This window comes from Corythoichthys intestinalis, chromosome 11 (assembly GCF_030265065.1).
Source record: "Corythoichthys intestinalis isolate RoL2023-P3 chromosome 11, ASM3026506v1, whole genome shotgun sequence".
Taxonomy (NCBI): Eukaryota; Metazoa; Chordata; class Actinopteri; order Syngnathiformes; family Syngnathidae; genus Corythoichthys; species Corythoichthys intestinalis.
Window position 1 is genome coordinate 41,664,332 of NC_080405.1, and position 27,495 is coordinate 41,691,826.

The window sequence follows — 27,495 nt, forward strand, 5'->3', positions numbered from 1 at the left end:
ACACTTATTTAAAACTTACATGACAGATTTTAAAATTAAAAACAATTTTTTCAGGTCCCCCCCACCCCTGCCGTTTCCCTAAAAACTAAAAATTTTAGACCAAAAAAGAGAATACTCTTTCCAAATTTTTTGAATTTAAAGTTTAAAAACCAAGAATATTTACAGTATTAAATGAATAAATTAAAAAAATATATGTAAAAACAAAAAAAGAGAATATTTACTCTTTTTAGCAAATAAAAATAAAGATTTAGCAACATTTTAATATTTTAGTGAATAAATCTAAATAAATCAAAAATAAAATTAAAACATAAACAAATCGCAATGTAAAAATAAGATGAGAATATTTCCAGATTGTTCCCTCTTGAATTAGCCACCTAAAAATGAAAAGGATATGAGAATTCTAAATTTTAAAAATCTATTTAAAATACATATAATATTTACTGTTGTTTCTCATTAAGAAATAAAAAAAATAAAGACTATTTATGACGTGTATGTCTTTTTTTAATGTAAAATGTACATATATGCAAAAATAAAAAATGTAAAAAACGACATTAAAACACAATTTTTAAAATATATGTAAAAACAAAAAAAAGAGAATATTTACTCTTTTTAGCAGATAAAAATAAAGAAAATTTAGCAACATTTTAATATTTTAATGAATAAATGTAAATAAATCAAAAATAAAATTAAAACATAAACAAATAGCAATGTAAAAATAAGATGAGAATATTTCCAGATTGTTCCCTTTTGAATTAGCCACCTAAAAATGAAAAGAATATGAGAATTCTAAATTAAAATAATGTATTTAAAATACATATAATATTTACTGTTCTCATTAAGAAATAAAAAAAATAAATAAAGACTATGACGTGTATGTCTTTTTTTAATGAAAAATGTACATAAATGCAAAATTTAAAAAAGTAAAAAAACGACATTAAAACACAATATTTTTTAAAGTTAGTAATTACAAAGCCCCCCAAAAAATTAAACAAAAAAATAACATTTGCAAATGTTTCCTCTTTTTAAAAATAAAATAAAAATAAAAACTACGGTATATATGAAAATATTTGTTATTAAAATGCTCATAAAAGAGGATTTTGGTAACTTTTAGAGGTCGACAATGTCTAAACAATGTCGATTCATTTGATAATTGTTGAGAAACTGTCGATTAGTTGATAAATTGTGGTGTCCCTAGTTGGAAGACTTTAGTGTCCCTTAAAGGAAATCATAACTACTAAGTGGCCTGCAACAAAGATGAGTTTGACACACTAGGTATAGAGGGATGAAGCCCCACCTCTCAGTTGTGCGGCTGCGGATGTTTTTTTTTTTTTTTTGTTAGCATGAGTTACCTAAGCACATCCACACGACAGCGAAGTGCAACGTCACATGACCTAGAGTGCTGCAGCTGCACAAGACAGCAGTAAATAGCTTATGTCCCATGTGAGCCTGTGAGTGGGACACAACAGGCTGGAAGGGGTCATTAATGGAGGTCCACATTTTGAAAGACAGGACACTGTGGTTAAAAAAGATCAATAATCTTGAAGCAATCTTGTGTTAACCCTTATTTGAGGTCGCCGTACTAAGTTCTTGCAAAGCAAGCGTAGGTATGGGAGTGACGCTACCCAGAAGTAGGAAAAGAGGTTGTTTCATTTATTTATCAAACGTAAAATATTTATAGAATTCAATCTACTGGCAGAGCAGGACCGGGCGGCGCAAACTGTGGGTGGAAGAATAGCAAAGTTGCTTTATGGGTGGATGTTTAAAAAAGGAATGTGGTGAAGAGGCCGCCTGCTGCTCTGCATACATTTTGCTCCTGAATTACATTTGCCGGGCTTTCAGGGAGTCAGAACTGAGTAGGTCAGCACACTGACGACCATTAATGCGTCACAGTGGATGGAGTAGGGCTGCCAAATGACACATAATCTTTATTCAAATAAGTCATGAACTGATTTCATAAGTGATTATTCATTTAGAGACATTGTTGACCTCTGACTTGTCCAAATACTATTTTTTTTTTAGCCTCGTAAGTCATCTGCTACCATTGACGGTGATAGACGTTCAAACCATTTGGACTGGAAATGGCTGTCAGTGATCATTCGATAAAAAAGAAAAGGCAAATATTTTTTATTTAAAATTTAATTTGTAATTATTTTTTTATCATTTGGATTTTTTTTTTTAATTTCTGAAACATTTTTTATTTCCATAATTTAATCATTTTAAGTGTTCATTAACTTTTACATTTTTTAAAATGCAAAAAAAAAAAAAACAACAAAAATCTCCTTTTCATCTATTTTTTTTAAAAATTAAAAATATTTTTTTTACATTTTTTTTTTTTTTTTTTTATAAAGGGTAAAAAATAGTAAACTAGCATTATAATAATTTATTTTTGTAAGTTAATCTTAAAATATATATTAAACAAATTGGATCTTCATTTAAATTTCTTGATGAATATCTAAATTTGTAAAACGTTTAAAAACTTATCTTTTCTTTTTTCAGTTTTTTTTTTTGTTTAAATTTGATTTGAAAATATTAAATGAATTAAACTGGGGAAAAAACAGTAAATATGCTCGTATTTATCTTTATTCAAATTTATAACTATTTTTTTAAGAAAAAGGCACTGTTGTAAACTGTTGTAAATATTTTCTAATTTCCTGAATATGAACGGTTAACTAATGAATTTATACACACTGATTAGAAATAATCTTTTTTAGTAGCCCTACTGTGGCGTCATTGACTGACACTGGGAGCGGACACCGCGGTCACATTCTGTAAAATGAGTCTATTCAGACACAAGAAAACTGCAGTCGTTCCAGTTGAGCCAGTTTAGCAAGTGGCTGTGTTTTCCCTCAAATAACAACACCAAAACGTATCTCTTTACAAAGTTCATTACAGGGCTTTAAATGCACCTACAACTGCTGCCTTATTCAGAGCTAATCCGCACCAAACTGCTTTGTGAGGATTACACATTTTGACTGATGTCACATTGAAATTAAACTCTCAAAAACGCATGCTCATCTCCACATAGGGCAGACAGATGATCAAACACAAAGAGAGGAACTAGAGGAAGAGGCAATGCTACGACAGATCACGTTGAGTGATTTAGCAGCACTCTGAGCATTGGTGCTATTTTAAATAAAACATGAAAGCAGGAGAAGAAGGCACTCCTCCGGATGCTGTGACTTGTGACAAAACATGATATTGTGAGAGACAGCACACACAGCTCTGAGCAACCCTTGGGAGGACTCGTCCCTCCCTTTCAAGTGGACGCTAAGTGGAAGGAGCGCTGCTCGACCACAATCTGTTCCGGGACACACAACAGATTTGTTCTATCCTACTGTTTCCCATGAAGATAATGGATATAGAAAATATCTGTTAGAGTGTCCAACTGTCATGAAACAAAGTTAATGAGCTTATGTGAATTCAAACATTGGTAAGGCCAAACGAAGAAAGACAATAAATAGGACTACGGGCATAAAGTCATAATATTACGAGATTAAAGTTGGAATACTACGAGAATCAACTGAACTCCTCAGAGTTTGGATGGGGTGGGGGGTTGGGGGGGTAAGCCTGAGTTTTGTATTTGCTTTGCGGTGACAGCGTAGCGCCGATGTAAACCCTACGACGTCAATGAGCATTGGATAGTTCTGCGGCAAGGATATACGTTGCTCTGTAATTCACCGCCAAGCCACTACAGGGGTGTTGCGTTGTGTTTGTGTGATTTTGGGGGACTTTGTCGAGTTTTCTTCCGGTTAGACAACAATGGCAACGGAGATGGAACGCTTCAATGTGGATCTTCAGCTCATCAAGATTGAACAAGAAATGTTGATCATACAAATGTTGAGGCGCAGGCGACGCAGAAGACTGTTGCGGAGGTGGTCTGTACGACTGTTGATGCAGCACAGAGACTGGCAGTCACATTGCGAATTATAGCATTGGGTGGAAGCCAGCAAGCTGCGTTGTCCAGCGTTTTGTCCGATTTCTTTGCCGTGGCGTGGGAAGCCATAGCAGATTTCTGGCGGCCATGGAACGTCCCAAACTGCGGAAGCCTGGATGGTAAACAACTTATCATAAAAGCACCGAGGCACTCTCAAACAGTGATGATGTATTAAGTGTCTGAACTGTCTGTTGTTGAAAATTAAAGATCAAAACAACTCTTTTGACACCAAATCTGTGCTTTATTCTTCATATACTTGAAGTGTGACACGTAAATAAGTCAAAGACTCACAGCAAACATATGTACACAATAAATGATAAAGTGCCCTAACCAAAAATACGTCAAAGTGATAAAAAGCAGGCAGTTTTTGGCCGGCTGGGTCACCGCTTCGTGTGGCCATTCGCTTCCGAACACACACATACTTGTCTCTTTCAGGTTCTTACATTTTTTAATGTATTCGCTGACCTCCAGCCCCGTATTGTCAGCAGTCTCCTTCTAAGAAGTGCTAGCCATTTTGCAATCTTTATAATTTCTTGACGAGACATTGTAGAGGTTGTCGTACTTACGGACCTCTTCGATGATACTCTCGTAGGCCAGGTCCATTTTTGTGTGTAGCATAACAATATTTGAAAATGCGGTGATCTCGCGCTGAACAACAGTCTGAGCGGACCAATCACAGTCCATTTGCATCACGTCCCCACGCGTTGACTTGACTCCTAGTCAGGATTTTGTGGCGGTGCACGTCAGGCTACGGTGGGGGGTCGTAAATTGGGTTTGCCTTGACGGCGTGGGTCTGCCGCAGAAGCATAACTCAGCCACACTAAGCCACACAGTTGTTAGCCGTCATATGCTATTGTTAAGCCACAATTGGATTCATTACCTTATTAGTATTCATCCTTTACACAGCCGCTGGAAACAGAAATGTTGTTTAATCCATCTGCAGGCAACCGGGAGATTGATTTTTGATTGATTGATGATTTTACAACACTGTGCGGGTCCTCATGGGAACCGCAGCGCTGACCCTCATGGGAAACGCAGTTTTCCATAATGCAAAACACTACCGCGTTTGTCCACCGGCGTCGCTAAAATAGACCAAAACTAAAAACCTACCAAGTTTTGCCTTAAGTCGGGGGTCAGCAACCAGCAGATTTAGAGCCGCATAGCGTTGGCCTAGTGGCTCCCTGGAGCTTATTTAAAAAATGTTCGGAAATAAAAAAGACAGTGTAGGGAAACATATTTTTTTTAGTTTTAATATGGTTTCTGTAGGAGGACAAACATGACACAAAGATTCTTCTAATTCATTAATATTGTAATGAAAAACTTGAGGCAGCATCGTACAACAGTGGAGTCCAGGGTGAATCATTCTCTATAGGATGCACTGCATGCGAAAATACACATTTACCATATTTTCTGCACTATAAGGCGCATCGGAGTATAAGGCCACCTTCAATTATTGGCCTATTTTAAAACAGTTTTTATGTATAGGGCGCGCTGCACTATAAGGCGCAATATCAGTAGTCATAGTAGTAGTAGTAGTAGTGGTGGTTGGCTTTGCGTTATGCATCCACAAGATAGAAATGAGCTAAATGGAACGCCATGCCATGATTAACCAATATTGATCCACATATAAGGCACATCGGATTAGAAGGTGCACTGTCGGCTTTTGAGAAAATTGACGGCTTTCAGGTGCACCTTAAGTGCGGAGAATATGGTAATCACGAACGCTAATTATGTACTGTATTTGTAGCCAACTTAGTCATTTTGATAGTAGGCTAATATAGCTAAGATAGATATCTACAGCCTGTGTTACCTTCATTATAAGGCTTTAATTTTTTTTGCGGCTGAAGACATATTTATTTTTTGTTTTGTTTGCTGCAATATGGCTCTTTCAACATTTTTGGGTTGCCGACCCCTCCCTTAAGTAAAACAATGCGATACTCGTAGAAAAGAGTTGCAGTATAGCGAGAAAAAGCCGTAATATTATGAGAATAAAGTCATGCGTTGTAATATTACAAGATTAAAGTGTTATTACGAGAAAAAAGTTGTAACTTTGCGAGAGAGAAAAAAAAAGTAATGTACGACATTAAAGTTGTAATACCATTTAATTTAACGTAGGGTGACCAGCAGTCAGTAATTAGATCTCGAAAAAATACATATTGTACAGCCTCGGCAGATTTTTTCCTAGTACTCACCAGTGACATTATTTTAGTGCCGTATCTGTGTAATACTAAGAGGAAGTGACCCGGAAAAGCCCCCAAATCAACAGGACATGACACGGAAATGCCTATCTAAATGTCTGTGTTTCTGTCTATCTAGCCCTAAATTAAAAAGGAATTAAAATGTACAGGAAGTGACTACAGAATGCCCTAAAATGTAAAGGAAGTGAGGCAAAATCAACAGGAAGTGACCTGTAAGTACCCTAAAATTATCTAGGAAGTGAATGAAAATTTACTCATCGCCTGGCATTGACAATGACCCCCAGTTCATTCAAACAGGGAGGACTGCTTATTAATGCTCATGCTCAAGTTCCACTGATATTGCCAGACGTCTAATCGATTTGGACTGGAAAGAGCGAATGAAAATCTACAGTCTAGCGCCGTCACTGGCAGCCAGTAGGCTAACAAGGAAGTGACCCGAACAAGCCCCGAAATGAATAGCAAGTGACTGAAAATCTACAGGAAGTGACCCATGGAAGCGCAAAGCATTCCCACCCAATTTCTCTAGAAATTGCATTTTCTAGTTTGGATTTAAAGTTTCCACTCTGTACCTGGGCCAACAATGTAAGTGTAAATTGACCTTTAGGACACTTGCTTCCTCCCTGATACTCCCTGACAGACAATCCATCACAACACACACAGGAATGCTACAGTCATTACTCAGTGGCGTTTTGACAAGTCGGAGTCGGAACATTATCCATAAAGTCACATCTAGAACTGTTTAGGCCCCCTTCACTCAGTGCCATTAAATACAGAGAGCCTGGAGAGGAAAGGACTGTGTCAACACTGATATGACCATGTAAATAAGTCATGTGTAATCCCTCTCTCTCTCCTTCTAGTTCTCTCTCTCTCTTTCTCTCTCATACGTTTTTAGAATTCCCTGACTTCTGCTGACGTGGAGAAACACATGAAAATTACATGACATATTTAAAAAATTCAAAAGGATGTTCTGAACTTTTGTAGGCAAGACGGATAAATGATTTATTCACTTTGGACAAGCAGGGACTTTGGGTTTTGGAGTTTTTCCAAATCTAAACAATGATATGAATACAAGAGCAGAATGTCAACAAATATTGCTTTAAATTCTCTCAGAAAAGATGAACGTTCGTATATTTCCCTCTCTCAGTCAAACTGGATTGGACGTCTCGCGCTGTCAATGGCACTGAAACATGAGCCAATCGTCCGGGTTGAAATTAATCGGACATCTATCACATCAATGGCATGCAATAAGTTAAATACTACTTTTTAAAAAATCAACTACGGTGCTATTTGGAGCCGTAACCAGTGTGTATTTCTGTTTGTATTCATTTTTTGAACCCTTTCATGCACTAAATATGTTTTAATATATTTTTTTAACTCTTACGGGACACTCATTTGACTGGCTGTCATTGACGGCATTAGAAGTCCAATATATTTAGACTGTCAATGAAACAGTCAAAATGGATTCGACATATTGCTCCGTCATTGGAACTGAAACAAGAGCATTCACAGCCAGTCTTCCCGGTTAAAATGAATTGGGCATCTTTCACCATCAATGGAATACAATGAATTAAATACAATCAAAAATAAAATCAACTATAAAGTGTTACTCGGGGCTAGTGTGTATTTCTGTTTTTACTCATTTTGATTTTATTAATTTAGTTTTTGATGTTTAACATTGTATTCATTTATAAATGTATTTATAATTATATAAAAATAATAGAATAATATTTGAAAAAACGGGTTGTATAATGATTAATGAATTTTTTTTAAATTATTAAAATAATTGTTTATATTTAAGTTTTTTAAATAAACAAAAACAGCCACTGGCCTATAAAGGGGTTAAAGGGAAGGTCTTTAGTGTAAAATAAAGTTTTGTTGAAATTACCAAAAATATTCAATTGCTCTATAAAGGTTAAAAGTCTTAAGTGTGAAAGAGTTAATTGTGACTCTTGTGGGTGACAACCACAATTGACCGCTGCATGTGTTTTTTTAATAGCGTACCGCACGAATGCTGTTTTTAGACCGTGACGTCACCATCGTAACGCGGGAGTGGGACATTATACACGCACCCTAACAAACAATCCATTATATTTTTGCTTGTTTTCTCCGGTAATCTTTCAAAAATAAACAAGCCGGTCAAACACTGCTGATATGGAACTTGTAGAAACAATTCTAGACATTACGACATATGAAGGATGTTTTTTTCATACGGTTCCCGAAACCAAAAACTCGGAAGAAAAAATGTGAAGAATGGATCAACTTCGGCGGACGTCCATAAGACCAGTTTAACGCCAGCAAGGTGAAGCCATTCACATTTCATATGCAGTAAACATTTTGTTGGGGGCCATAGTCCTTCAGAAGACGAAGAGGTAAGCCATTTTGATATTTTTACTTACTTTTTAGCGTGGCGTTTTGCCATGCTGCTTCAGTCTGACAATGAATGATGTGAAAAAACATTAAAATGGTATCTGACTGCCACTGTTACCTTTTCTGTTGTAAAAAACAACTTTAGTAAGGGGGAAGTGTAAATAAATTATATAATTAAGATTTGTTATTAATGGAAAAAAATAAAAGTGTTTGCTGGCTGTCACCGAGTAGCATTTGCGATCGCTACACAAAAATAGCAATGTAAATTGCCCCCAAGAACGGTCCGAGACGTAAGAAACCAGAGGATATAATAAATAAGAAAGACAGGGCATACGGTGGTACAGGATAGATTGTTGAAACAGGAGAATGTTATTGTCAGTTGCTTAAAAAAAAGGTGTCGATAAAAAAAGCTAAGGCTAAGCTCGGCTCTTTTTTCCCTGTCTTTTTCAGCCCTCGACACTCGAGCCATCTCTTTAACTGAGCATTTGTATGTTCTTCCACATCTTTTCAGTGAGTTTGGCAACGGACATCGTTTTCGAACAGAATTGGTAGGTTTAGCTCAGTAAACATCTCGTTCGTACACTATTTCCATTCACTTACTATTGGGGACAAAAGGGAGGTTGACCAGGCTAGCCACAATTGCTAACATCATGAATAATAATGAGCAAAGGTGACGTGTTGCTTGCGGTATGCCATTTAAACTTTACATCTTTATAGACATCTGATTCATAAACACAATTGTCAGCTATTGACAAATACATTGAGATATGCTCAATATTAGTTACAGCAACAATACAAACTAAAGTAAAACAAATATTAATATACACTGTATAACATGCAGCTAAATATAATTTTTTTTAAACCAGGGGCTTCGGGGGGGCTCATATAGTCTCCATTTAGTGCTTTTTTCTTTTTTTTCTAATTCGCTTCATTGATCTCTGTCACCGCTATGTGTATGACATATTCAAGACTGCAGGTGATAGACTCAGCAATATGCGATCGTTTATGATGCAATTCCTTCAGGTATCATTATGCTGTGCAGAAATGTAAACTTGCCGTTACAAAATTTATCTCCTCCAAATATACTAGACTCAAGTGTGGGGAAATTGTGTTTGCTACATAACAAAAATTCGAATAGATATGTTCGATCGCTGTATCAGAATCAACTTAGATCCACTCCGTATGTTAAATCTTTTTGGAATCAATTTGTTGGAGATATCATTTGGTCAAAGGTATGGACTATTCCCAACATGTTCCTGTTGACTAATAAGATCAAAGAAGTCTCTTTCAAAATTATTAATAGATGCTATCCTGCCAACCACAACATGAAAAAATTTAAGAGGGACATTGATACAAACTGTTCCTTTTGTGGAAATCATCCAGAGACAGTTCAGCACCTTTTTTGAACCTGTTCTTTTTCCAATCAATTTTGGAAAGATTTTTGCAAGTTCACTGACAGACATCTACATGTGGACTCAAGTGGGAAAATGTCATTTTTTCTTTCTATAACACATTCAGGAGTGAAAATGTTTTTATTACAAATCTACTCATTTTGTTATCAAAATTCTACTTCCACAAAGGTAAATTTAGCAAGCTTTTACAGTCTTTCACTTTTATAATGAAACTGTATGCTAGATAAATCTGTTTAAAAAAAGTCAAAGAATCTGAAAGCGGGGAAAATAATGTTTGTGAAAAGCTACAACTTTTTTGTAAATAATTGCTTACTGTATTATTGTTTTTTTCCCTGATGTGCAATGTTTGGAATATTTATACCCCCTGGCATATATTTGTTTATTTTCTTTTATTATTTTTTTTGTGGTTTGTATTGTTGATTGTTCTTCTGGTTAATTTTGGTTTGTATTTTGTTTGTTCTGTTTATCATTTTGTTGTCAATAAAAAAAGAAGAAAAAAAAGACTGCAGGTGATGCTTAGCCGCTGCATGGTCAGTAAACGCACCAGCAGAGGGAGACCATGACATATGACAAGGCTGCACACCGGTGATACCTCCCTGCATTCATCCATATTCTTACGGAATACGGAAGACTCAAGCAAGTTCGCGTTGGCAAATATAAGGTTCATTTAAAAAGTACCGCCGTATTAAGTCAAATTGATGATTTAAATCGTTTGCAGCCCCGCAGCACGAAGAACGCGGAAATGAAATTCCATTGAGTTACATTAGTAAGTAAACTCTAAATAATTAAAGTGTTGTGTCGTTTACCAGAGCTAATTACCGTGTTTAGTCAGTGACAAATGCTTAGTTTATTAAGGGTTAATGCCGACGCGGGTGAAATTCGATCCGGTTCCTGTTAAACTCTGCCGGTGCGAAAAAGGAAATTGTTACCTGTTGCGTATAAATGTTTGTTTCCACGCTCCTCAGGTGCGCCGTGCTCGTCATTAGCCACGCCGAACGCGAGGACGTCATGGTCGGCGTCGTCTTGATAGTTGGGAGTTGGTTTGGCAGCCTCGGGACGAATGCGTAAGTTGAAAATGTTATCAGTCTGTGTTGTTCAAACAAGCGCGTGCAGTCACTTTCACTGTGCCAGTCAGGTGAGTCCTTTAGAAGAGCGTGTATTAATCAGAAAAACTTTTTCGTTAGTAAGTCAGTGGAGGGACTTTTCACTTCCACTTACGGCGATAGACGTACAATCCATTTTGACCTCTCCTTTCCCAGCCAGAATAGATAGGACGTCTATCAACGTCAATGGCACTGAAACTTGATCATTCACTGCCAGTTACCTCCAGTTCAAATGGGTTGGGCGTCTATCACTGTGAATGGCATTAAATGTGAGCTGGTTTTCTATAATGTGACTGGTGGGGGGGGCAGTCATTTTGTCATTGGTGGGGTGAGTATGTGGTAGTACTTGGAAGTCTTAGAATTTTGAGATTAGCACAGTTTTAAATCGGAAAATGAAAATTAAGATTGAATCTTGGTTTGTCATGTGGATTGTGATGTGGATAAATTCCAAAATGTTAGAAATTGTACTTAAATAAACACCTCACCCTTGGAAAAGAGTACATTTATGGTATAAACAGGGTTTGTGTTGCAGTAGGTACAGTAATTTCTTTAGTATAATTCAACTTTTTTTTAAAGGAGGAAATGAAAATCAGCACAAATTTAAAACCATTGTGTAGATGTTTACCAGTCGCTAGACCTTTTGAAAAAAGTGTGCTATCATTCCAATGTCTCATCTTGAAAATGTAAAGCAGACATGTCCAAAGTGCGACCCGGGGGCCAAATGCGGCCCGTGGTCAAATTTCCTCCGGCCCCCAGCCTCTGTCATAAGATCAATAACGTCTGGCCTGCACACAGACTTGATAAATTGGTCAGCAGTACTGCTTACACATTAAATGCTGCTCCTCATTCACCCACTAAAAGGCAGCAGCCCTCTAAGCAACATTACCCCGTGTGACCCTTGACTTCCAATTTTCTAAAATGGCAACAATCAACAACAACAACAACAAAAGTTGACTGTGATTGCCGACGCTTCAAGGATAGGTGGAAATTGGACTATTTCTTCACTAAGATGCGCAACAACTGTGTCTGCCTCATTTGCAAAGAGACAGTCGCTGTTTTTAAAAAGTTCAATGTGAGGCGATATTACCAGACAAGACATGCAGACATGTACAACAAGATTACAGGGAAGATAGGCAGCGAGAAATTGAAGCAACCTGAAACTAGTTTAATTTCACAGCAGCAGTATTTCGCAAGATCCTGAGAGTCAAAAGAGAACGCCACAAAGGCTAGTTGCGAGATTGTTGAAATTATTAATTAAAAAAATAATAATAAAGCAAATGTGACACACAGAATGGCTTGCTAAAATTTGCTTAAATATATTGTTCTACGCAACGTAAAGGACGTCAGCCAAGGTCGGCCCGCCACATTTTTACCACACCAAATCTGGCCATCTTTGCAAAAAGTTTGGACACCCCTCATGTAAAGTATATGAAATGACACGTTTCTACTCATTGTGAATCAGTATAGCGTGTGTAGTTTAGCTAATATTATAATGTGGCTGGATTTGAAAAAATATATATGGCAAAAACAGACACAGCTGAAAAAGAATTTTCTGCTCTTGCACCCCTCTTTAAAGTAAACTGCTGTATTTTAAGCCGAAAGAACTCTTGCGATTGATAGAGCAATATGTCTATATGCTTCCATAGCGTGTCATGGCGCATTAAGCCCCGGAACTATTTTTAATTTTTCCGTTTTACCCTGGAGACCCCCGTTTAGAGACACCGCGCAACCGCTTTTTTTTTTTTTCAACCCAGCCATAAAAAGCTGAGTAATTACAGTATATTTATTATTTGATTTGTCTAGCATTTTTAGCTTGGAATCATTACTTGATGCCTAATATTTAGTTTAAAAAAAAAAAAAAAAAAAAAACTTTACAAAATTATTCACTTGCACATTTTCAACTTTTAATTTACGTCACAATGAAAAAAATAGTGTCTGTAAATAGGTCACTGATATCTACCTCATAACTATCGCTAAATTGTATTTTTTGGTTACTGTTGCATTTTCCCCGATATTTTAGATGATAAGTAATCAATCCAAGCAAAGCAAAATTGAAAAAAAAAAACATTTAAAAGGGTAAATATTTGAAAAGGACAATCTCGACCACTCCTTGATGTCTGTGATTTCGGCATTGCGACCCTTGTTACCGTTTTTCACCCATAACATCCCCCAAAAATCCAGCGGTGGCCATTCACAGCTATGTCTTGACACTCGGTGAGACGTGCTGCATTGAGTTTTGGATCGAAACAAGGTAAGTACACGATAATATCTCGTTAAATCAGGGTGTAGTTAATTATGCTCTCACCTCGAGTTAGGGTTCAGGGGTTAAAAAAAAAAAAAAGTTTTTTAAATGCCCTCCTGTGCAAAAATTTTCTTCCCCCAGAAAATTGAGATTTTAAGCTTTCCAATTATGTATCACACATGTATGTAGGACAATTATGAAATTTGGCCAAATTGTAGGATCCAGAGCGGAACTTCAAGTCACCTGAGTGTTTTCCGCCATATATCAATCACCACCAAAATGCTGTATATGTTTGGCATATCTACTCATGCTCACTTAAACCTATAAAAACACCGTCCCCAATGTTAGAGATGTTACGGGGGTTTTACACTGCGTAACAGTCACATGAATTGACGGTTGCATTCCTAGGCTAGAAATTTGCAGCACTCTGTCTGCATGAAAACTATCCACAAAAAACCCTTTTCATTCAAAACTGAAACAATGGTACACTATTTTATACATTTGGAGAACGATATATAAACAGAGAAGAATCATGCATCACAAGCCCTTAAATTGGCAACCTAGATCCGACTCGAGTCTTCCACCTCTGCTAATATCCGTCTACTTCTGTCATTTAGTATGGTGGATTAAGTGATCAAGACGGTGAAGACCTCATACAAATGGAGACACTCTCCTTAATGGCCTTGCTGGATTGCCCTCTGTGTTCAGAGCAGCTGGATGCATCGGCCAAGGTGCTGCCCTGCCAGCACACTTTCTGTAAGGCCTGTTTGCAGAGGCAGGAAGTGGCACACTCGCAGCTGTTCTGCCCAGAGTGCAGAACTCCCGTCAAGGCCCGGACAGTGGAGGAGCTGCCCACGAACATTCTGCTGGTGCGGCTCCTGGAGGGTTTACAAGGGTCAGCGGGGCCTAGCCGGAACTCCCGCTACGCTGTGCCCTTTGCCAGGAGCGGTGGGACTGTCAGGGAGGGTCATTACAGAGAGAATCAAGGCCACAAAGAGGTCAGTGAGCATCTCGTTGTACCAGCGCTGTGTTTGAGACATCTGGGAAATGTTGTTTTTTTGACATGAAAAATAAAATGAGACACTTTAAAAGTACTCCAACTTCACAGTCGTTCAGTATACTTGTAACACACAAGAGACAGTGAGATAAGCAAACACAAACACGCAAAAATGACTGCATTATCAATTTTCCAAATAGTCTTGAACTGCAAATGTCTACATTAAACTAGAGCATGTCTCATCTGATTTGGATAAAAGGCAGGGTACACACCAGATGTCTTCACTAGTTTTACAGGGCTAATTTTAAACAACCATTCAGCTCCAACTTAGGCATTCAAGTCTAGAGATACTTTTAGTCTTTTATTAACCAAATATTTAACTTTATAGGAGTTAATAGGCATTGTGCTATTCAAACAAAACTATGCATGAGTATGGGAAGGACACAAATGCAGTATTTGAACCCCACACCATTTAAGGTACATCTTCTTGTGTTCATCTGAAAACTCGTCTGCTGCAGTACTTAACATCTATTGTCATTTTATACCAATCAGATTCTGATAGCTCACTACACACAATAGTGTGTTTCAACCCAACGCTCACTTTCCAAATTCCCATTGAAGGACTATTTTAATATGATGCCAAATTGTAAATGTATGCTGCTTGACAGTGCATATTCTCCACAATGAAAAAGTCTGATCTTGTCCACCGCTAAGTGGGTTTATTCATGCAAAAGCCCAAGGAGATAAGCAAGAATCCCGGATATGTCACTGCTTGAACACAACCTCGACTATCAAATTATATCCTCTGGCAAAAGCGAATTAATGGTTTCTCAGATTGAGACAAGTTTGTACAATGAAAACCTTTTCCTAACCTCTGACACTGGGTGACTTTGAAATTGAGCTTTCTTCAAATAGGTAAAAATCAGTAAAAGCTATTATCCATCAATTTTTTGACAATTAGCTTCAAAATGGTTCTGTATTTTCCAGACTATAAAATCTACTGGACAGTGACCAACACCAACTAAATATGAAAGTACAATATTGGACATATTATGCAATGAACATATTATGTTTGTTGCATAATATGTTTATTCAACTTTATCTAGAATGTTCAAGTCATGATAATGTATTACTTTGTCTGCTGTGAATATCTAAGATGCAGATCAGGGGCCTTCAAGTTGTACATCATTTAAACCATTCAGTGTTCACAAGTTGGGCTGTAAATCCTTAACTTTGGTTCATTGAGAGTTCAAAAAGCTCGGTCGAGTTCAGGAGGGGGTTCTGATCATCGTGTTATTTAGACGCTGGAGACAAGCTGCAGTTTAGAACTGTGTTATATAACCTATTCTACTTATCCCCTCAATCGGACCAGGCTTCAGAAAATGTAATTTTAGTGCGGTTGATCTTAAAATAACATCAACCTGGCCATGAGAAGCCCTGTGTGCCTGAGAAAAAGGAGGCAGATGTCTTTGTTTCTTTATTCAGCTGAGTTCCCATTAAGTTGTCTTCAAATGCTGCATTAAAAAAGAAAAATGCCCATCTGCAGTGTTTTGTAAATGTAGGCTGTGGTGGATGACGTAGATAACTGACACACTCTGTCTTTGCAAAGTTAATGTTTCTAATATTTTTTACTATCACTTCAAGTGGAATGTGACCATTAATATTTGATTGGCGAATTACGAGAACGATAACTTGTGAACTTGGGTTTCTGTGAGTTTGAATGGTCAGAAAGTCACATTTTTGTTTTCCAACCTACGCTTTGCGTTACCAAATAGGAGTAGGTGCATAAGAAGCATGATAGAGAATCGCATCAAGTGCGGAGCTTTTTTCTCTCTGCATATTCTTTTAGGTCAAACTCAATTGAACTAGAAAAGGGTACAATCGAATTGCTTCCATTCAGGGCTCAACAATATTGGGGACAAAAGTAACTGACGTTGCGACTTTTTGGGGGTTTGCGATATATTGGAATTAGTGGTGTGACAAAATATTGAATTAGTGATATATCATGGTTAAGGGTGTAACGGTACATGTATTTGTATTGAACCGTTTCGGTACATGGTGCTCTGTTCGGAACAGAGGCGTACCGAACGAGTTTCTTACGTATGTAACCCTTTCTTTTCGAGGCTGTGAGTCGATCGGGTTACAGTTTCTTTGTGTAGATTATATTTACTCCGTCTTCTCTACTATGATGAGGACCAACACGGTGGGACAGTATAACCCAGAAACGTCAACGGCGCGACAACGTGGCCACCGCAAGAACGCAGTGAAACGCGGGCGTTAAAGTCAATCAGCCAATGCACACCAGTTGCAGTGCGACCGCGTGTTAGACGCGTCCCAGAAGCAGCTCAACACGACGCACGCGAAAAGAACGGCAGAGTTTATTATTTGACGCGAGATGCGACCCTCCTGCGTCAATACTACTACCGGTAGCTAGGATCAGGCAGACCGGAAGTCACTCGTGTAAAAGTATGGTGGATCCGGTCGATTTTAAGGCAAGGCAAGGCAAATTTATTTATATAGCACAATTCAACACAAGGCAATTCAAAGTGCTTTACATCACATGAAGACCATAAAAATCACATTTAAATCAACACAACGTAAAAACCAAGACAAAAGATTGCATTTACTCACAGAATAAAAATAAATAAATAAAAATAAAAAACTACTACAAATAATAACAATTGAAATCAGCAATGGAGATTAGCACAAGAGGAATAGAAAGCAGATAGATTGAATTATATAGACAGTTATGGATATGCAGTGCTAAACAAAAGCGTTTTTAGCCCTGATTTAAAGGAGCTAACAGTTTGAGCATACTTCAGACGTCCGGGTAACTTGTTTCAGAGGTGAGGAGCATAATAACTAAATGCTGCCTCACCCTGCTTGGTTCTTGTTCTTGGAACATGGAGAAGACCGGTTCCAGACGACCTTAGGGGTCTAGATGTCTCATAGGAATCTAACAAGTCAAGCATGTATTTTGGTCCAAGGCCATTAAGTGTTTTGTAGACGAGCAGTAGTATTTTATAGTCCATCCTTTGACTCACTGGAAGCCAGTGTAGCGATTTCAAAACCGGTGTAATGTGGTCCAGCTTCCTTGTATTTGTGAGGACTCTGGCTGCAGCATTCTGTACTAGCTGCAGCTTCCTGACTGATTTTTTATCAAGACCTGTAAATATACCGTTGCAGTAGTCCAATCTGCTGAAAATGAATGCATGCATAAGTTTTTCCATGTCTTGCTGAGTCAGAAGCCCCTTAATTCTGGTTATATTTTTTAGGTGGTAATAAGCGGATTTAGTGACGGACTTTAGATGGCTATCAAATTTTAGGTCTGAGTCAATAATTACGCCAAGGTTTCTGACTTGATTTGTAGCTGTAAGTGACATTGTGCTAAGTTGGCCGCTTATCTTTAACCTTTCCTTTTTTGGCCCAAAAATGATCACCTCTGTCTTCTCCACATTTAACTGGAGAAAATTCTGGCACATCCATTCATTGATTTGATGAATGCATTTGCTCAGGGAGACTAAGGGACTATAATCATGTGGGGACACAGAAATGTACAGTTGTGTGTCATCTGCATAGGCATGATATGAGATATCATACTGTTCCATTATCTGAGCTAACGGAAGCATATAGATGTTAAATAAGAGTGGTCCAAGAATTGACCCTTGAGGGACTCCACACGTGAATTTGGTTCGTTCTGACTGATAGTTTCTGACTGATAGTTTCCGATCGACACAAAGAAATCCCTATCATGTATTTTAAAACTAATATGTAATCGTAACCCACTTTTTGAGTCCATCAGATCTCTTGAGTGGTAGATCGGGGCACAGCTGACTTGTCTTTGTTGATTTACTGCTGTCTTCTCTGCTCTAATTATAGCCAACACGGCCCCGTGTTCAATACAAAAACCCCCTACCACAACAAAAGTAGGAACTAATATTCACATAGGAACAAAAGTTATACAACATAAACTATACAATATAAATGAATACTAAATCACATTTGTAAAATATGAACACATAATAAAATAAATTATAGCCCGTTTTAATAAAGTGCATTGAAATGAGTTAAAACACCTGTAATTAAATAATAAGAATAATACACAGATCCTGCTTACACAATTACATTTATTAATTTCTGTGTGGCGCTTTAACTTGAGAAAATCCACCAATAAAGCTTTTGAAAACCGTTCATAAGAAAAAAAAAAGATTCATTGAGGCATTTCATTTGTAAAATAGATCTTAAAATCTTTGTCATTGGGATTGCTTTTCTCTTTAGCACAGGACTTCTTTTTTCTTCTTTCTTACAAAAAGAAAGCTGACCAATACTGAAAGGCAAATTGTTGTCGGATTATCTTTAAATACCCGCTACTTTTTGAGCAGAATTCTAGCTTTGTATAGGCTAATGTTCCTATTGTTGAAAGCACAAAGGTGTGTAATAAACAACTAGCACATTTATATTTAGCATTTTGTTTTCTTACTGTACCGAAAATGAACTGAACCCTGACCTCAAAACCGAGGTACGTAGCAAACCGAGATTTTTTGTACTGTTACACCCCTAATCATGGTACTTTGTATCCCAACACGGTATTGATATGCTCCTGCCAAGAATCAGTATATTCAAAAGGTGTCACTGTTTAAAACCAACAAGTTGCTACCAAAATCTTCCACTTGAATAGTGTCTCTGTTAACTCAATGGCTGCCAGTGATGCCGCGAGATGCCCAATACATTTAGACTAGTGGAGGGGGGCTTTCGTTCATCCGAAACCAGAGCATATGCAGCCGGTCTTTCCGATTTTCGGGGCATTTACAGGTCACTTGCTGTTTATTTTAGGGCATTTACCGACATTAAGCTCATTGGTTTACATTAACTGGCATGGACGTCAAATCCGTTTGAAAGCAGAAGGAGGAAAAGAGCTTGTTTTTCTGTTTATTACTTGTATAGTAAAATAGGTATTGTAGAATGGTTTCCTGACCCATGTATTGATAATTGTTGTAGTGTCATATGGAGAGATTGTTATCGTGAGCCTTGTATGGTATCGTAAAGTATCCAGAGGTTCCCAGCCTGAATTGCGATATACTGTATATTGCGACATCAAAACTAGAAGAATTTTCACCAGATGACTTCAATAGCTCTGTTTGAGAAGACTTTGGTTGACTCACCATGAGCAAATTGAATTCATATAATTCCCTGAGACCTGCACATGTGCTGCTTTTATGAAGCAAAATAGACGTTCGCTTGTTTAAAAAAAAAAGAGAGAGAGAAAAAAATCGCAATCCTGCGATGGTACTACAGGTAGTCCCCTGGTCACGAACGAGTTCTATTTCTAGAATGGCGACGTAACCCGAAATTCTGCGCAAGTCGGAATTAACCCTTTAAGTACCTCTAAATACAAAAGAACTGTCCAAAAACATGTGTTATGTGTCATATTAATAAGATCAAGTAAAAAATAAGATGCTGTGAGGTACGTTGTATTAATCGCCGTTATATTGAATGACTATTCGAGCTTTAAAAAAGGAAGAAGAAAAAACTATTCGGGCTTTACTCGTGAGTCCCTTTGCAGAGAGAAAAGGGCGCTGTGGAAAGGGTAGGGAGGTGAGAGAGGAGGGATATCATGGCCGCTCAGGTCACCTCTTTTAATGTGAGGCTAGTGTCTGAACTAAAAAATAAAACGGAATGGGACTCGCAAGAGGAGTCGGCGCAGCAGGAGCATGAGAATAAGGAAGTGGGAAGTCCGAAAAAGGTGACGGCCACGTAAAAACCAGAGGTTGGGGTGGGTGTCACGACTCTCCCAAGCCGAAAAGGGCGCTTCCCGGGCGGACACATGAGAACCGGAGATGACAGCGGATGGGACCTGACGCCGTCAGGAACTGTAAGACGGTGGCCGATGCTGCTGGGGGGATGAGGCAGGGCAAGAACTAGGTACTGTTTACGCGTCTGAGAAAAAAAAAAAAAAACACGATTGGACAGAATGGTGGACGAGACTTCAGCGTCGAAAAGTCGGTGTCGCGTAAGTAGAGTATGTCGTTACCCGGGGACTACCTGTTAGCACATCCGTACATCGCGATGGCGATGTTCAAACACAATATTGTGCAGACCTACTTCCATTGTAGTATGGTTTTTGATTGGACTTATCGAAGATATTAACAGCACTTTTTTCAGCTGAATTTGTGTGCAATTTTCATCTGTTCGTCAGGTTTCTCCAAGAACCTCAATATACAGCCAACAAGGAGATTCCGAAGGAGAGCTGATTCTCACCACTGTGAACGGCATCACTCAGAAATATAGAGCGACACAGAGCGAGGACTGGCTCCACAGACAAATTAGCGACAACAGTGGTGCATCTGTCACTCCCGGCACGGTGCAAGCTGCCAGCCAAACGCCTCAAACGTCGCCCCACCAGCAGTCGATGGCTCTCTGTCGAACACTGTGTGACTTTAGTCCCACTGAGATGAACGTGGAGAGCGACGATTCATGTCTAAGCTTCCGAAAGGTATGTGTCTCGTAATCCTAACATGTTCCGGAAAATGCAAGCGATGAGGTCAGAGTTCAGACATCAATAATAACCATGGGCTTGATTTACTATGATTCGAAATTTTGTGAGTGGATTTAGGATGCAACTTGTTAATAGATGAGCTTAGCTTCCACATCTGTTTGCTTGAACTCTCAGGTTCACGCCCCGTTCTGCACGAGCAAAAGTGAATGAAATTAAGTACTTAAGAAATTAAGTACTTAAGCAAAGTGAAGATAAATAAAAAGTGAGGTCTTCCCAGAACAGGTGTAGCCATCTATTTGTTATGATAATATACTAGAATGTGCAGGCATTTTAATGTTGATTTAGAACAGGGTTGTCAAACTAATCGTTGACATGGACCACATGGTAGACTCAGTTCGACCTGTTATGTCTGCCAGCTGGGCCTGCCACCGTTAACTGACAACCAATTGATTATCAAATGAACCAACTATCTTGGTAGTCAATGGATTGTTTAAAGACAACTGGTTGATCTAAAAATGATCCAAATCCTTTTTTTCCCCAGCTCTTCAATAGCAAATATACTTTTTCTTTCTTTTTGTAATGAAAATTAATCATAATATTAATAAATGATATGAAATAAATAAAATATCTTTTTGTAATAAAAATACAAATAAATATTAAAAAAGTAAATAAAAACAAAGAGTGGGGGAAAAAAATATTTTTTCCATTTTTAAATACCGGTAAGCGAAAAAGAGGAGAAAAAAAAATGTTTTTCAATTATATTTTAAAAAATTTTTCATTTCTCAAAAAAAGGGGGGCGGGGGGTTCTGACTCCTGCAGTGCTCGATCTTTCATTGACGACCACAGAAATTTTTAGGGATCTCCCTGATCCGATCACGTTATCAGAAATCTCGCCATTTTTCAAAGGATCATAATCGGATGAAAAGGATCAGTTTTTTAAAAAGTAACAAAATAATCCAGAAATACAATAATATTACCAAAAGAAACAAAAATATATGTGTTTTATACCCCACAACACTCCCGGAAAATATGGAATAAAAAGTACTGTAAACATTAAAAAAAAAAAAAAAAAAAAAAAGACTACTTTTTCGGCATTGGATCAAGACTGTACAGTATCTGCAGATTCTCAAAATCAAGTGACTTGGGCTCGGTGCAAAAATTTGCGGTCAGGACATTCGTAGAAATTTTAATTGAATTTGATTTTTGGCCACAAACATGAATTCAATGCACATGATTAATTTTCACAGGCCTGTCAAAATACTGTGGCGGGCTGAAACTGGCCCCTCGGCCTGGAGTATGACAACTATGATTTAGTTTTCTTTGATTTGCATGCACAAAAAAATCCTGTACAGATAAAACATACAAATTGAAACCGGGATCCTTTGTTCTTGGAACTTGGAATTTTGTCTTTCAACAGAACATAGCAAACACTTTTTGATGCCTTTGACTTGACACAAGTATCACATTGTCCTGTTTCTGAAAGGTAACTGATCTCACTGGGTCACTGTAATCTCTCACCAGGTATTTGGTGTCTTTTTCAGCTTCTTGTATCTTGCCAAGCACTTTCAGTTCCTTGTTGAGCAAATATTTCTACACAGTAGTCATGGTCATTTTTTTTTTTTTTTGGTATGTGTGTGTATTTTGTCCTTTTCACTGTTTTGGGAGATTTCATTGTGGCCCTGAAGGATTTCTGAGAGAGTTATATAAGGGCCTTCTTGCTGTATGCTTTCCATTATAGGCACACTTGAGTCTTGCCTTTCTTTCGTCTTTTTAATGGAGATGTTTTTTATAGCGTCATGGCTAGCTTTCACAGAGACACGTAGATGCCTCATGAGTGATCAGGCTTTAACCCTTTATAGGGCACTCAACTCATTGGATGCCCATCACTAAGCCTGTCGCGATATGCAATAAGTCAAATTATCGCATGGTAAATAAAAATACGGGCGCTAATTTTGCCGGCTGCGATTTATCGCCGCGTGCGTGCGTACATACATTTGTGCGTGCGTGTGCTGCGTGCACTCAGCACACGTGCATGTTAATTGCGTATGAGACTCCAGTAGCTTTCCACAGATTTTTATTGGCCATAGATACACCATAGAATTAAAGTTCATACATACGAAATAAGGAAACACTTCTATATTAAACATTGTAAAACGTTAGCATTGCTACATTAAGGCTAATGGAAAAAAGACAACGTACTAACCAATTTAGCCTGCTATAAAACATTGGCCGTCTTCTCTACAACGCAAAATTGCGTTTAAAAGGTAACACTTCAAACATGAAAACCTGCTGGATTAAAGAATTTGCAAGCAATGCAAACAAAAGAAAATCTATAACTGATACCACGTGCATCACGAAAGCGAAGTGCACTTTGGTTTTATTTCGTTTTACTAAGTGTAAAGCTTACGGTTAGTGGCCTAGCAAACGTACTTCCGGTGGACATTTCAAAATAAAAGCACGTCATGTTCAGATTTCTGGAGGCAATCACATATACTTCAGATGCTACACTAAGAATAAATTTGAAGTGACACCCATTATGAAAAATGTGATTGGTAATGAAATTATGATGTAATTAATGATAATAATTGGGCTTCAAATTTGTTGCATGCACACTTTGCAGGACAAGATGACAGTCATTTTGGATCAAATTGACACTTTTAATGGGCTCTAATTGGTAGACAACAAAAATGACATTGCGTTTCTCACCTATTTCATATTCTGCACCTAACTAGCTTTAAAATGACTTAGGCATTGTGTATTTTTTTTTATTCATTCATTCATTCATTTTAAATATTTATAAATTTTAATATAGTTTGTTGCATTTGAATCGGTGATTTGTTCGGATGTATTGTCATTATATTCGTGGTTGAATAGGTTGAGAAAAAAAAAAACAGGCAATAATATCGCATATCGGCAACGATTGAGACAATGTATCGCCTACTAAAATTTGTGTTCGCGACAGGCCTACTCATCACTTGGATGCTAGACATCCAATTGAGTTTGACCGGGAGGGCTAGCAGCGATCATTCACCTCTCGCAGCACTGAAACAGTTTAAATGCATTGGATGTAGGTTATGTATTGTTTCTTGTCTGCTAGTATGTATGTCTATCTGTGTTTGTGTTCAAGATAACTCAAGAAAGAATATAAAGGGATTATCAAACTTGCAAAATGCAGTGATCCCTCGCTACTTTGTGCTTTGAATTTCGCGGTTTCAGTCTATCGCGAATTTTTTTTCAGTCAAAAAAATATATATACATGCATAAAAAATTAAAATAATGGAGAAAATATGGTGTAAAATCTGCCCGTTCCTTAACATAGGGCAAGGGGAGCCTGCCCTACTCATATTCCACCGCTCCGATTCGCTGGCCAGCATCACTCGGGAATGTCGCACGCTGATTGGCTGAGATGTTTAACCTTGCTGCTATCAAAGGAAAATGGCTCCAAAGCGTCCTCTTCCTGCTCAATCTTCTAGCGAACCCAAGAAGAAAAGAAAAATGATGACCATGCATGAGAAAGTTCAATTACTTCGCGGTTTTTCACTTATCGTGGTGAGTTCTGGTCCCCATTAACCGCGAAAAATGAGGGATCACTGTATATTTGTAATATGAAAGATGATTAAATTTTGGGGTCATGAGGTTAAAGGTCACAGAGCCAAATTGAATTTGGTCGCCTAGGCCAGGAGTGCTCTTCTACTCATTTTGTTTTCATTATCATTTTTAAATTAAAAATATTATTTAAAAAAATAATAATGACAATACAATACAATACAATGACACTAATCATGAATGTAAGAAAATTATAATTGACTTGGCAGCCACATACATCATGTTTTATTGTGTAGCCTACATGACCCAAAATGTGATAAATGTGGATTCCAGGTCTTTATGGGATTGTTTTTTGTTTTTTTTTGTTTTTTTTATGACCAAAAATGGACTCTGCCCCTAATGATGGGTGAATATATAACCATTTAAAAAACTGTCAAGCTATCATCATCATCATATTTCCAACAGTGTCACCTCTTTGTCACTTTTGCTTCCCTAATAACTTTGCTTGCGTGTGTTTGTGCTCTCCAGGGAGACATACTCACTGTCATCAGAAGAGTGGATGAACACTGGATTGAAGCCAAGATGGGTGACAGGATAGGAATTTGCCCTCTACAATTTACCGAGGTGAGTTTTCTTCTCATCTTACACGGATGAATTTTCGGGAACTTCCAGGTTCCTGCGTCTCTCTTCCACGCAAATCTTTGCATTCATCCCTAAGTGCCACTCAGTGGCTGCAAAGCGCTGAGGATGGGGAACTCAACTTTGAAGCCCTGCTGTGTGTGCAGATGCTCATTAGTCAGGTTCGCTGCGCTTGCTTAGCTCGCTGACTGTCATTTGTTTTCCTTTGTGCTTCCTGACACGGAGAATAAACCTGCTGCATGCTGGGACACATTGCTGGTTCACACGTTGGGGTTAACGTGTTGGCATCTGAGGTTTTTTTTCCCTCCTCACTTATTCTCCCAAGCACTTCCCCTCCCCTTGTCGGTCCTGTCTTCATCATACTCCTCCGTATCTTTCTCCTCAAGCTCCGCCTCAGCAGTCTTCCAATCTTTTCTACCTCTGGACTCTTTCATCCTCCTCCTCTTCCCTCTCCTCGTGCTGTGCAGCCAGGCGTGAAGACACACTAATGCTTTCTCTGCTCGAATGGCATAACAGCACATCACTGTGGTGAGTGAAAGCATTAACCCAGCTGTGCCCGTCTGCGACGCTCTATATTTCACCTTGCCTCGCGCTCCTCTCTCAGCTCAGCAGTCGATCCTTCCAGGCTTACTGGCTGTTACTTATCTTCCCGCCAGCCCGTACAACAAGTTGGAGTGGGTGAGCGGAGTGGTGAGCAACGGTATTTAGACAGCAGCTTCACTGCTCAGCACTCAGCCTGTCAGGTGCAAGTGACAGGTAGACTTTGAGAGGTTAAGTCGGGGCTATAAGGAGCTGACATCGCTTTGCTTTTTCCTTCTTCCCCAGCTAAACTCTGTGGCAACCAAACTCCTGGAGGGAAAGAGTCCACGGAAGAGTGACTCAGCAGAATTTCAGCATCGGACCGGAAGCAGGAGCAGAGACAAGGCCTCAGAAGCAGCCAACAAGACCGCAAATCATAGAGTCACGCAAGTTCCCGCAAAGACTCCTCTTGCCAGCGTTTTGGCACCTTCCAACCCACGTAAACAGTCAAGATCCAGCAGTGGCAACTTTCCCCGCACGACTGCAGTTGATACAAACAACAACAGTGGGGTAAACTTCCAGCGACAGTCCCACCGCTCCTCTGTGCGACCCCCTGCTCGTGGACACGTACATCCTTCAAGAGCTAACTCTCAGCGAGTTCGACGGCACTCTGACGGCCCGCACAGACACCTGTTACTGGTGAGTCACATGCCTTTATTTATTTATTTTTTTTATAACTTCTCATTGGTTTATTGGTTTCTGTTGCTTTAGTCGGAATAAAATGTGCTGCTTTTTGTGAGGAGGGAGCTGTTTTGATTTGAAAAGATCAGGTTGTTCTCAGGGGTTCAGGGCGAAGACTGTTGCCGTAAGGCTCAAGGAATGAAAACAGGGGAGTTACCCTGATTTTTCCCTCTGCATGATTAAATGTCCTCTGTTAAAACAAAACACATGTTGAAGCAGTGTTGATTTTGGCATTCAACAGCCCTTTTAGTTTTATTCTAAGTCTTCTGGACAAAGTCTTTAACACTCCAAAAGCTTTGGTCTGTATAAATTTCAAGGTTTTAGTATTAGGATAAAATAGTGGTGGGACATAGGTGATTAATTGATGTTGATTAACCACATTTTAATTACATGGCAGTATTCGACCCCAAAATGAGCATTAAAAGTCTTTTAAACTGTCCAAAGTTGGTCATCTTCTGGTAGAAGTACCAGGAAAACAAATGGTTGTTTGAAAGCCCCCAAAACTCCATCCATCCTTTATCTCCTGCTTAATCCTTGGTCTGGCCGCATGGGCAGCAGCTTTAGCAGGGAAGCCCAGACTTCCTTCTCCCCAGCCACTTCAACCAACTCCTCCGGCGGAATACTCAAACTCCAAGTAGCAAAAATTTGGCAAAAGTTAGTGAATTATGTAAAGATGAGGACATTAATTTTATATATATATATATATATATATATATATATATATGTATATATATTTTTTAATTAACGTATCTTAATAAATTTTTTATTTATATATTTTACATGAAGTTTGCTTATTTAACCTGTCAAATGTGTTAGCCATTAGTTGTGCTAGTGTATGCGTGATTTTAGTTGCCTGGCACAGCCAGACTATTCTCCCTGTATTTTTCAAACACTGTGAGAAAGTCTGGGACCCAGCCCATTAACGGCCTCTCGAGCAAGATACAAAATCAACCGTCCAATCAGATTCGTTTATTTGCGTGACGTGTTCTTAACGAGTAACGTCACTCCTGCGCGCCGAAAGTCGTCTCTACAACACAGGTGGCGAACGGGAGAGCCGAGAATATGTTCCAATCTGCGATAAAACCAGTTTTAAATGACCAAAAACACCTCGAAACAAGTCATTGACAACAGTCAACATGGCTCGTGCTAGCCATGTTGAATAAACTTCTCCATTCTCCGCTCACGCTAATTACTTGTCGCTTTAACAACGTCACGTCTGCCCGTTGCTGATTGGTCCACTCCGCTGTCTGTTTGCTGTGCCTTGCTCCGCCCTCGGAATTTGATCTGCCAGACAGTCGCCA

At 38.5% G+C, this 27,495-nt stretch overlaps 1 protein-coding gene and 1 long non-coding RNA gene across 4 annotated transcripts in view; one reads left to right on the plus strand and one right to left on the minus strand.

Annotated features, from left to right (window-relative positions):
• Window positions 1–11,099, minus strand: part of LOC130923756 (uncharacterized) — a 37,349-nt gene extending 26,250 nt beyond the window's left edge. Inside the window, exon 1 of the long non-coding RNA XR_009064767.1 lies at window positions 10,841–11,099. This is a non-coding gene — a long non-coding RNA (uncharacterized LOC130923756). The remainder of the gene's footprint in view (window positions 1–10,840) is intronic.
• Window positions 10,472–27,495, plus strand: part of sh3rf2 (SH3 domain containing ring finger 2) — a 39,047-nt gene continuing 22,023 nt past the window's right edge. The window contains exons 1-7 of one of the 3 annotated variants that reach the window (XM_057849690.1): window positions 10,472–10,677; window positions 10,877–10,975; window positions 13,874–14,254; window positions 20,450–20,746; window positions 24,824–24,919; window positions 25,591–25,677; window positions 25,760–26,152. In XM_057849690.1, coding sequence (XP_057705673.1) covers window positions 13,916–14,254; window positions 20,450–20,746; window positions 24,824–24,919; window positions 25,591–25,677; window positions 25,760–26,152 — 1,212 coding nt within the window. In that variant the 5' untranslated portion in view covers window positions 10,472–10,677; window positions 10,877–10,975; window positions 13,874–13,915. The other 2 variants (XM_057849688.1, XM_057849689.1) reach the window with 2 other exon arrangements.